At 40.1% G+C, this 12,654-nt stretch overlaps 2 protein-coding genes across 4 annotated transcripts in view; both read right to left on the bottom strand.

The window, feature by feature from the left end:
* LOC306875141 (uncharacterized protein) overlaps positions 1 to 12,654 on the bottom strand; it is a 264,860-nt gene that overhangs the window by 54,831 nt on the left and 197,375 nt on the right. The gene's annotated exons all lie outside the window — the stretch shown is intronic.
* LOC306875128 (protein NLRC3-like) overlaps positions 1 to 12,654 on the bottom strand; it is a gene marked incomplete at its 3' end in the record, with an annotated part of 134,957 nt that overhangs the window by 89,209 nt on the left and 33,094 nt on the right. For all 3 annotated transcript variants that reach the window (XM_079425542.1, XM_079425541.1, XM_079425543.1), the window contains 5 exons: positions 5,648 to 5,821; positions 5,126 to 5,299; positions 1,693 to 1,866; positions 816 to 989; positions 238 to 411 (listed from right to left, as the gene is read on the bottom strand). In XM_079425542.1, coding sequence (XP_079281668.1) covers positions 238 to 411; positions 816 to 989; positions 1,693 to 1,866; positions 5,126 to 5,299; positions 5,648 to 5,821 — 870 coding nt within the window. The remainder of the gene's footprint in view (positions 1 to 237; positions 412 to 815; positions 990 to 1,692; positions 1,867 to 5,125; positions 5,300 to 5,647; positions 5,822 to 12,654) is intronic.

The following is a 12,654-nucleotide window of genomic DNA, read 5'->3' as shown; positions in this document are numbered from 1 at the left end:
ATCTACAGACACACACAGTCAGATCAACTACAGACATAGACACAGTAAGATCGTCTACAGACACACACAGTCAGATCATCTACACACAGTCAGATCATCTACAGACACACACAGTCAGATCATGTACAGACACACACAGATCATCTACAGACACACACACACAGTCAGATCATCTACAGACACACATCAACATTGTGACCAGTTGACTGTAAATGATCTCTTATATGTTGTTAATACCTCAGTATCTGCAGCTGACAGTTTGTACTCTTCAGTCCATCCAAAATAAACTTTACACCAGAGTCCTGCAGGTCATTGTTACTCAGATCCAGCTCTCTCAGGACACAGTTTGAGGATTGAAGAGCTGAAGACAAACTCTCACAACACTGAGCAGTGAGATTACAGAAGGCAAACCTGAAAGAGAGCAGAACACACACATCAACAGTCAGATCATCTACAGACACACAAAATCAGGTCATCTACAGGCACACCCAGCCAGATCATCTACAGACACACACAGACAGATCATCTACAGACACACAGTCAGATCATCTACAGACACACACGGTCAGATCATCTACAGACACACACGGTAAGATCATCTACAGACACACAGTCAGATCATCAACAGACACACACACAGACAGATCATCTACAGACACACGGTCAGATCATCTACAGGCACACCCAGTCAGATCATCTACAGACACACAGTCAGATCATCTACAGACACACACACACACAGTCAGATCATCTACAGACACACATCAACATTGTGACCAGTTGACTGTAAATGATCTCGTATATGTTGTTAATACCTCAGTATCTGCAGCTGACAGCTTGTACTCTTCAGTCCATAAGAAATAAACTTTACACCAGAGTCCTGCAGGTGATTGTTACTCAGATCCAGCTCTCTCAGGACAGAGTTTGAGGATTGTAGAGCTGAAGACAAACTCTCACAACTCTGAGCAGTGAGATTACAGACAGCAAACCTGAAAGAGAGCAGAACACACACATCAATTCAGATCATCTACAGACACACACGGTAAGATCATCTACAGACACACAGTCAGATCATCAACAGACACACACACAGACAGATCATCTACAGACACACAGGCAGATCATCTACAGACGCACACAGACAGATCATCTACAGACACACACAGCCAGATCATCTACAGACACACAGTCAGATCATCTACAGACACACACAGTCAGATAACCTACAGACACACACAGTCAGATGATCTAGACACACACAGACAGATCCTCTACAGACACACACAGACAGATCATCTACAGACACACAGTCAGATCATCAACAGACACACAGTCAGATCATCAACAGACACACAGGCTGATCATCTACAGACACACAGACAGATCATCTACAGACACACACAGACAGATCATATACAGACACACACAGACAGATCATCTACAGACACACACACAGAGAGATAATCTACAGACACACACAGACAGATCATATACAGACACACACAGACAGATCATCTACAGACACACACAGAGAGATAATCTACAGACACAGTCAGATCATCTACAGACACACAGTCAGATCATCTACAGACACACAGTCAGATCATCTACAGACACAGTCAGATCATCTACAGACACAAATCAACATTGTGACCAGCTGATTGTAAATTATCTTGTATATGTTGTTAATACCTCAGTATCTGCAGCTGACAGCTTGTACTCTTCAGTCCATCAGAAATAAACTTTACACAAGAGTCCTGCAGATGATTGCTACTCAGATCCAGTTCTCTCAGGACAGAGTTTGAGGATTGTAGAGCTGAAGACAAACTCTCACAACACTGAGCAGTGAGATTACAGCCAGCAAACCTGAAAGAGAGCAGAACACGCACATCAACAGTCAGATCATCTACAGACACACAAAATCAGGTTGTCTACAGGCACACCCAGTCAGATCATCTACAGACACACACACAGACAGATCATCTACAGACACACACACACAGAGATCATCTACAGACACACACAGTCAGATCACCTACAGACACACACAGTCAGATCATCTAGACACACACAGCCAGATCATCTACAGACACACACACGGTCAGATCATCTACAGACACACACAAACAGAGAGATCATCTACAGACACACACAGACAGATCATCTACAGACACACACAGAGAGGTCATCTAAAGACACACACAGACAGATCATCTACAGACACACACACGGTCAGATCATCTACAGAAACACACACGGTCAGATCATCTACAGACACACAGACAGATCATCTACAGACACACAGTCAAGATCATCTACAGACACAGACAGATCATCTACAGACACACAGACAGATCATCTAAAGACACACACAGACAGATCATCTACAGACACACACACGGTCAGATCATCTACAGACACACACACACACGGTCAGATCATCTACAGACACACAGACAGATCATCTACAGACACACACAGACAGATCATCTACAGACACACACAGACAGATCATCTACAGACACACACAGTCAGATCACCTACAGACACACACAGTCAGATCATCTACAGACACACACAGACAGATCATCTACAGACACACACAGTCAGATCACCTACTGACACACAGTCAGATCATCTACAGACACACACAGACAGATCATCTACAGACACACACAGAGAGGTCATCTAAAGACACACACAGACAGATCATCTACAGACACACACACGGTCAGATCATCTACAGACACACACACGGTCAGATCATCTACATACACACAGACAGATCATCTACAGACACACACAGTCAGATCATCTAGACACACACAGACAGATCATCTACAGACACACACAGCCAGACCATCTACAGACACACACAGCCAGATCATCTACAGACACACACACAGTCAGATCATCTACAGACACACAGTCAGATCATCTACAGACACACACACACAGACAGATCATCTACAGACACAGACAGAGAGATCATCTAAAGACACACACAGAGAGATCATCTAAAGACACACACAGACAGATCATCTACAGACACACACGGTCAGATCATCTACAGACACACACAGACAGATCATCTACAGACATACACACAGAGAGATCATCTACAGACACACAGTCAGATCGTCTACAGACACACACAGAGAGGTCATCTAAAGACACACACAGACAGATCATCTACAGACACACACACGGTCAGATCATCTACAGACACACACGGTCAGATCATCTACAGACACACACAGAGATCATCTACAGACACACACACACAGACAGATCATCTACAGACACACACAGTCAGATCACCTACAGACACACACAGTCAGATCACCTACAGACACACACTGTCAGATCACCTACAGACACACACAGTCAGATCATCTAGACACACACAGACAGATCATCTACAGACACACACAGCCAGACCATCTACAGACACACACACGGTCAGATCATCTACAGACACACAGTCAGATCATCTACAGACACACACACACAGACAGATCATCTACAGACTCACACAGAGAGATCATCTAAAGACACACACAGAGAGATCATCTACAGACACACACGGTCAGATCATCTACAGACACACACAGACAGATCATCTACAGACATACACACAGAGAGATAATCTACAGACACACAGACAGATCATCTACAGACACAGACAGATCATCTACAGACACACAGTCAGATCATCTACAGACACACACAGTCAGATCATCTACAGACACACACACAGATCATCTACAGACACACACAGAGAGATCATCTAAAGATACACACAGACAGATCATCTACAGACATACACACAGACAGATCATCTACAGACACACTAGGGATGTAACGGTATGAAAATTTCTAATCACGATTATAGTGACCAAAATTATCACGGTTATCAGTATTATCACGGTATTGTTAAAATGTGCTGGAGATGTTCAAAAAGTACCGAAACATAAATCACTTCACCAAATTTTATACTTAAAAATCAACAAACAGTAAATAAAATGACTTTTTGTTTGCATAATCACTAAAACAATAACATTACCAATGAGGTCTGGATTTTAAATGACAATTTGACTGACACCTGTTTAATAGCATGTTCAAATAATAAATAATGTAAATGTTCAAATAAAGCTTTGAAAAAGTTTCATATAAAGGTAAACTGAATTGTTTAAATGTGTAGAATCCACATAAGCTTGTTTTTCATCAACCGGTTAAAATGTACAGCAGGGCATGCAAATTTGGTCCGTTTTTTGGCCAGACAGAAACTGCACACAGGCTGAATGTAAATAAGTGTCTGTAAATCCACTGTCTGACAGCAGGTGGCGCTTTATACGGAAAGGCTGAATTACAGCTGATACACGTGAAGTCCGCGAACAAAGCAGTATTGTGTTTAAGAACACTTCCTTTAGGTATTACATGGAGCTAAGATGAAAACAAAATGCCATCGAATCGTTTCAGAAGACAGTCAGATCCTTCAGAGGTACATTCATATAATTAATGCACTGATATATTCATTTGTATAATTCCCTCAGCACTCTTAAAACCTTCCAGCTTGTCCGCCCTGTTTTCACTCACAATGAAACTCTGCTGCCGTGCGCTCGTGAGACTGTTACACTCTGCTTAATGCCGGACAGTGTTTATTTACCGTGACTTGTTCAAATCGTGGTAATCGAATACGGTTTTAATGATAATTAAAATATGAAACGGTAATACTAACCGTGGGGAATTTTATCATGATTTATCGTCAAACCGGTAATCGTTACATCCCTAAGACACACAGACAGATCATCTACAGACACACACAGACAGATCATCTACAGACACACACAGACAGATCATCTACAGACACACACACGGTCAGATCATCTACAGACACACACGGTCAGATCATCTACAGACACACACGGTCAGATCATCTACAGACACACACAGTCAGATCATCTACAGACACACACAGTCAGATCATCTACAGACACACACAGTCAGATCATCTACAGACACACGGTCAGATCTTCTACAGACACATGGTCAGATCTTCTACAGACACACATCAACATTGTGATCAGTTGACTGTAAATTATCTCTTATATGTTGTTAATACCTCAGTATCTGCAGCTGACAGCTTGTACTCTTCAGTCCATCCAAAATAAACTTTACACCAGAGTCCTGCAGGTCATTGTTACTCAGATCCAGCTCTCTCAGGACACAGTTTGAGGATTGAAGAGCTGAAGACAAACTCTCACAACACTGAGCAGTGAGATTACAGAAGGCAAACCTGAAAGAGAGCAGAACACACACATCAATTCAGATCATCTACAGACACACAAAATCAGGTCATCTACAGGCACACCCAGCCAGATCATCTACAGACACACAGAGTCAGATCATCTACAGACACACACAGACATATAATCTACAGACACACACAGACAGATCATCTACAGACACACACAGACAGATCATCTACAGACACACACAGTCAGATCATCTACAGACACACACAGTCAGATCATCTACAGACACACGGTCAGATCTTCTACAGACACACGGTCAGATCTTCTACAGACACACATCAACATTGTGATCAGTTGACTGTAAATGATCTCTTATATGTTGTTAATACCTCAGTATCTGCAGCTGACAGCGTGTACTCTTCAGTCCATCCAAAATAAACTTTACACCAGAGTCCTGCAGGTCATTGTTACTCAGATCCAGCTCTCTCAGGACACAGTTTGAGGATTGAAGAGCTGAAGACAAACTCTCACAACACTGAGCAGTGAGATTACAGACAGCAAACCTGAAAGAGAGCAGAACACGCACATCAACAGAGCTGATGACACAATTTCACAATGCTGATCTGAGAGACCACAGCCAGGAAATCTGGAAGAGATTAAATCAATTTTAAGAATTAACACACAGACAGATCATCTGTAGACATACAGATTAAATACAATTTAAGAATTAACAAAACAATGAAGACATGTACAGAGGGTTGCCAGTTTTCTATGGAGCTTATAATATGACAAAACATTTTGAATTTGAATTGTGTAAATTTGAATTATTGACAAGTGTCATTCAACAAAACTTAATATTGTGTGGCATTTAACATATTTCTGAATTTGATTTTTTTTTTTACTTCAAATTTGAACATTTGAAATTTAACACAATTAAATGTTTTAATGGCAGTTTTTTAATAGACATGTATTTTCAAACAGCTGATTTTTTGTTCTGAATTCTTTGACTGCAAATATCCATTTTTTAAAAATACAGCTTCAAGTTTTCAAGATGTAGAAGAAATTCGGATCATCAAATTCAATATTTAAAATTCAAAGCGCAGAAATTCAGATCGTGCAGAAAGTAGGTCAGAGGTCATCCACAGGGAAGAGTAGATGATCTCCAAAAGGTCGAAGGAAGCATTTGCTGCGACCGGGGGACATGTTCAGTTCAATTAGGCTAGTTTTGTCCTGGCCATGACATATTAACTCGTGGGAGTGTGATAATATGTCGTGGCCACGAGATCATTTTGTCGAGGTCATCCTGGAATCGCCGCTTTCTCTCGTAGTGAAAGTGTTTTGTGCGGACTCGGCCCAGACATTGCCATAGTTACATAACATAACATAATGGAAATTTATTATATGTGTTATTTGCTATTTGTCATTTCATGGGACTAGCTATAGCGTCGTTTTCATGTCAGACACAGTTAACTATGACATTTTACACGTAATTGTATTTTTAACCCCGGCAAACCAACTTGTACACGCATACTCTGGATTTTTATTCTTTATCTCTGCAAAACATTTTTGATGTATCATCCAATGGGAATTCAATGGGAATTACATTTTAAATGATCTTCTTCATGTTTTCAATACTACCTACATGAGCTCAGTGAAATGTTTTATTGTCAGCTTTATTTATATAGCACTTTTAACAATACAGATTGTGTCAAAGCACTTAACAGTATCAATTTGGAGGATAGAGTGTCAGTAATGTATAGAAATAAGATTAAACACTCAATTTTCAGTTAAAGGCATTTCATTATTGAATTCAGAGATGTCATTGTCTAGCTCAGTTTAGTTTAAATAGTATCTGTGCAATCAAATTGACGATAATCGCTAGAAATTAAGTTGTCTATTGGTTGTTAATAATCTGTCCGGTAATATATATATATTTTTTCTTAATCTCTGGCGGTGCCTGCCAGGAAGAGCCGTGGAAGCAGCAGGATTTTGGGAGCACGAGCACCGCTTGCACACAGCCAGTGAAACCGCCTACTTTCCTGCTATTCATTTGAATAAAAGTTTTAATAAATTAGTTTTGTCTACCTCATGTAAGAGATTTAATGCGGGTGTGGTTTGGGTCGGATAGCGGGTTGGGTGTTCTGTCAATTACTACGGGTGCGGGTCTCAAACAGGTCCCATGTGGGACTCTGCCTCCAGATGCTATGTTGAGGAAACCACATATTTTTCTCGTGGCCACGAGTTTAATGCATAAACAAATCTGCGTGACCATTGTAGGGAATGAATCCTACAAAATATTTATTTTATTATTTAGCTTTTAGGGAATCACTCTTAAGAGTTGATCTTCATATGATTAATTGTTATTAATCAGAATGTACAACTTATGCCTTGTTAACGACTTGTCCAGCAAGCATTAATAACAGCAAGTTATCTTTTAACACGTTGTTTATTTCATTCGTGGCCAACGATTAAAATAAATCAAATAGTTAAATTGAGTTAACTTAGTTAGCTCCTAGCTGAGCGTAGGTAAAACGCGATCTTTTTGGCAAATAGTTACGACATGTTAAATCACATAACACAGACAAGAGATGTCTAATAAAGTCAAAGTTTTATTCACTATTCTAACACAACATTAACTAGACAACATAAAACAGACAAACACACATTCGTTGCAATGGGTTGTTATGCTCTGAAGAGAGTCTTCATTTCTAATGCTAGTTTTCAACCTGAGGGAACTCATAGACAAAGAAGTATTTTATCTTTACTCTTAAACAACAGGTAGATATATCACCAGTTTCCAGTAGATTCAAGAGAAGTTCATTTGCCTTACTGTTCGTGTTTCTGTAGGTTCAAAAGTCTTTCCTTCAGGTGAAGTCCGTCCTTTGCTCTGGTCGACGCAGACTGCGTTCGGATTGGCTGCTCGGGAGGTCGTGTGACCCGGTTACTCTTCAGCGATTGGAGGAGCTTTCAGGAAGTCTATTCAGGTCTTAGAAGTTTAATGTTAAAGTTCTTTGGTCGTTTGCAGTACTCAGCCGTGGTGTTAAGAGGCGAGAAGCGCTTTGCAGCGTGAGCAGACCGAGAGACTCGCAGGCGTGCGTGGCCTCCTGTTGTTTTCAAACTCCAACCGAACTTTCAGGTTGTACATCCGTTTTTAACGGGCCGATTTGGGGTCCGCCTTTTGGGCGCGTAGTCCAATCTCAAGCGTTTCTGTGGGCGGAGCCCTGCCCTGCGTAGCTGCGTGTTTCGCATACATTATCTGGTCAAGCATTTTATCACATAAAAACTTATAACAGCAGACTTCCATTCGTCTTGTAAATAGGCGTTAATGAAAAACAGATAAGATTTCATTCATACCACAATATTATTATTCATTAAATCAGCTTTCATCCGAAACCAAACAGTAGCCGTTTAACAGGCACCAAAATACAAATATCCTTTATATTCGATTTCGTAGTTAAGGCATTGATTAAACGATCCTAAATAATCAGAGCATGTGATAATGAACAACTAGTACTCAGGAAGATTATAAATTCTGGAAACAGATTTACCATAGATTTAAAATAATGCAACAGCTTATAAATGTCACAAACACACACTTCTTAATACATGTATAGATATCTTGTATATAGTGTTTCTTTTCTCGAGTATATTTTGCTTCAAATAGCAGAAACAGTATAACTTTTGTTCCCCTTTTAAGACTCATTTCTAATTCCAAGGTGTGGTTCTCTTTCTTTGTTTCAATAGCAACATGGACCAGTTGAATTCCTTTGTCTGTTTTAGGGAGCGCAACAGAGAAAAGGTGCGCGTTTTCAGGAATGCGCGTGATAGCCGGGTCATAAGGTCTTTGGTTCGAAAAGTCTGGGAGTTGTCTTTAGTTCGAGTCAAAAAAACGTCATCCTTTACTGCGACTTAATGGATAGAGATTTGGGGAATATGGCGCCAGTAAAGTTTAGGCTCCGGGAAGGGGAGTTCTGTTTTCTTTCAAAATGACAAAACGTGAATTTCCTGAGCTGGACCCTGGTTTATGATCCCAGGAAGAAAAGGGGAGTTCGGAGCGATAGGTTCCGCTGGAATGCGAGCTTTGATCCATCCTTGCATCAGGAATGTGTTGAACCTAGATGTGTGGTATCCTGATCAGGCATTACACCATAGCAACCTGGGATTATCAGAGATGGATTTATTAATATTTAATTTTGAAGATATTATTATATTAATTATTACAAATTGTAACATCATTACATTATTTTAACCATAGGCCTAGGCTACCGGACTGTATTGCGTGCGATGTAGACACCATTTGAATGAAGTTTATCATGAATAACTTACATAAAGTACATAAAATAAAGTAGGCCTTCAAGAAAACATTTTTTTCCATCCCAAGTCCATTAACTGATGGTCTTATTCCATAACATTTGTTTATTATTATTGGTTATATAGCCTACTGTAAATGCCGACATGCCAATAAAGCTTTGATTATGCTATATGACTTACAGGAATGTTTTGCTGGAAGTGCAGTTTAAAGGTTGAATTTAACATGTATTTCATTTTATTTCGGCTAATTAATAGACTACTATAAACACAGTGTTTCGTTGAGGAATTTATCATTTGCGTTGTTTCATTTGTAAATGAAAACACAACACGCTCATTGTCACATACAGCTGTAAATACAATCATAATGTCAAAACCGCATTGGCATAATTGTCAGGCGCTTACAGTATTTGCAAAATATGGTAGCATATTAATAATACTAGCATAATTATATAGAACATTAATTAGGTAAAGCTCTACACAAATTGAAAGAGGGAAATAAGCTTATACAACAATAAATATAAAAATATAACCCTAACCAGTTAATATAATAATATACTTATAATATTATCATTAGCCTACAGTTTTATAAGAATAATATACAAATGTTAAATAAAAAGACACGATCAGTTAACGGATTTACAAAATAAAATGTTTTATCCATCTCTGATAATCTGATAAACGACATATTATCACACTCCCACGAGTTAATATGTCATGGCCAGGACAAAACTAGCCTAATTGAACTGAACATGTCCCCCGGTCGCAGCAAATGCTTTCTTCGACTTTCCGGAGATCATCTACTCTTCCCTGTGGATGACCTCTGACCTACTTTCTGTACAATCTGAATTTCTGCGCTTTGAATTTTAAATATTGAATTTGATGATCCAAATTTCTTCTACATCTTGAAAACTTGAAGCTGTATTTTTAAAAACTGGATATTTGCAGTCAAAGAATTCAGAACAAAAAATCAGCTGTTTGAAAATACATGTCTATTAAAAAACTGCCATTAAATATTTAATTGTGTTAAATTTCAAATGTTCATTATTTTAAAAATCTAGTTCAGAACTGTTAAATGCCACATAATATTCAGTTTGGTAAATGACACTTTTCAATAATTCAAATTTACACAATTCAAATTCAAATAGTTTTGTCATTTTAAGCTCCATAGTTTTCTGTCCTCAGGGAACAGAGGATGACATGATCTGAACACTGAATCACAATAAGATGAGCTCCTGAGAGTGAGATAATCTGATCATTTTATCATTCAGATTGATTCATATTTTAGATCAGATGAGATTTCATCAGATAATGAATATTTAACATTTAGCAAAATGTAGCAAAGCCTTCTGAGGGTACACAAATGATACGTTTTGAGAGATTCTCCAGACAGCTGTGCAGTTAATAAAACTGTGAAGTTTAAATACTTCCCACAGACAGGATATCAGGGGGCAGTCGTGGCCTAATGGATAGAGAGTTGGACTTGTAACCCGAAGGTCGTGGGTTCGAGTCTCAGGTCCGGCAGGGATTGTAGGTGGTTGGAGTGAATAAGCAAGGCACCGAACCCCTCAACTGCTCCCCGGGCGCCGCATTGATGGCTGCCCGCTGCTCCAGGATGGGTTAAATGCAGAGAACGTCCCTTTCCCCCTTCCCCTTGGGAGTCGGACTCGTAATCGAAATGCGAGTTCGAGCCCCCGGCCGGCAGGGATTGTAGGTGGGGGGAGGGAATGTCCAGCGCTCTCTCCACCCTCAATACCACGACTGAGGTGCCCTTGAGCAAGACACCGAACCCCCAAACCATAAATGCTGCCCACTGCTAATGGTCTTCACACCGGCCTGTTCTATGTTGTTTTAATGTTTTGGCAATACAAAATGTATGTTTTTGTCATGCCAATAAAGCTTTCTGAATTGAATTGAGAGAGAGAGAAAAGCAACATTCTGAACAGACGCACTAGATACGAGCTCCTATTAAATCACATAAAATACTGCTGTTAACTGAGGTAAAAGCTCATAAAAACCTGTGTTCAACGCTTATGGAAATATAAGAGTACAGAAACAAAGAGATAACTTTCAGTCACTTCACTGGAGGAGCCGTGAGCTGTGATTTACATCTGCAGCTGAGAGAGAGATCAGAGCGACTACATACAGCTGAACAATCATCAGGAACTAACGGACTGCCATGGAGATCGTTTATGACAGTGAAAGTGAAAGTGACATGGCATACGGCCAAGTGTAGTGCAATGGGCAGCCATTTATTCCTGCCGGCCCGAGACTCGAACTCACTACCTTCGACTTACGAGTCCGACTCTCTAACCATTAGGCACGACTTCCCACAGACATTATCCTGCAGACATTAAAGGAGAGAAAAGAAAGGCATTTAAACAAACACTGTTACATGAACATCCTGAATCTCTTTATCTTGTTATGACATCTCAAGAAAAGAGAAACTTGGTCTTCTATACAGAGAGGAACCTCATATGGAAAAGTGTTATTAATGAATATTTCCCCTACACTAAGAAGAAGGGAATCTGTAAAGGAAGTCAGATCTGCATATTTGAATCAGCCGACCACTCTTCCCATTTCCAAACCATCAATCTGTACAACAGTGGAACGGTCTTAATTCAAGGGAATGAAGCTAGTCTCCAAGCTTTCGAGAAATAATTTCCCCTTTTAAAGCAGACAGTTGAGGAGGAAACACTGCAAGGTCAACATGAAACTGAAGGCTGAAATGTCAAAAATAAAAGAGGACTCAATACAGAGAGAAAGAAAGTTCATGAAAAACATCCACAAGTTAAAAGAAAAGCTGAAAGAACAGACTGCAATGTGTTTACAGCCGAAAAACAAGGAAAGTGAATCTCCCAACAACAACTGCACTGAGAGTAGTTCCCAACTCCATCATGAAGTGACATCCCACATCTCCACAGCTCCAGACACAGTGAATGGCCATGTGAAGAAGCCAACCGTCCCACAGCTCCACAGCTCCAGACACAGTGAATGGCCATGAGAAGAAGCCCACCGTCCCACAGCTCCACAGCTCCAGACACAGTGAATGGCCATGAGAAGAAGCGCACTGACACACCGCCACCGT

Source organism: Barbus barbus (assembly GCF_936440315.1).
Source record: "Barbus barbus genome assembly, chromosome: 9".
Taxonomy (NCBI): Eukaryota; Metazoa; Chordata; class Actinopteri; order Cypriniformes; family Cyprinidae; genus Barbus; species Barbus barbus.
This window is presented reverse-complemented; position numbering and strand designations above follow the sequence as displayed.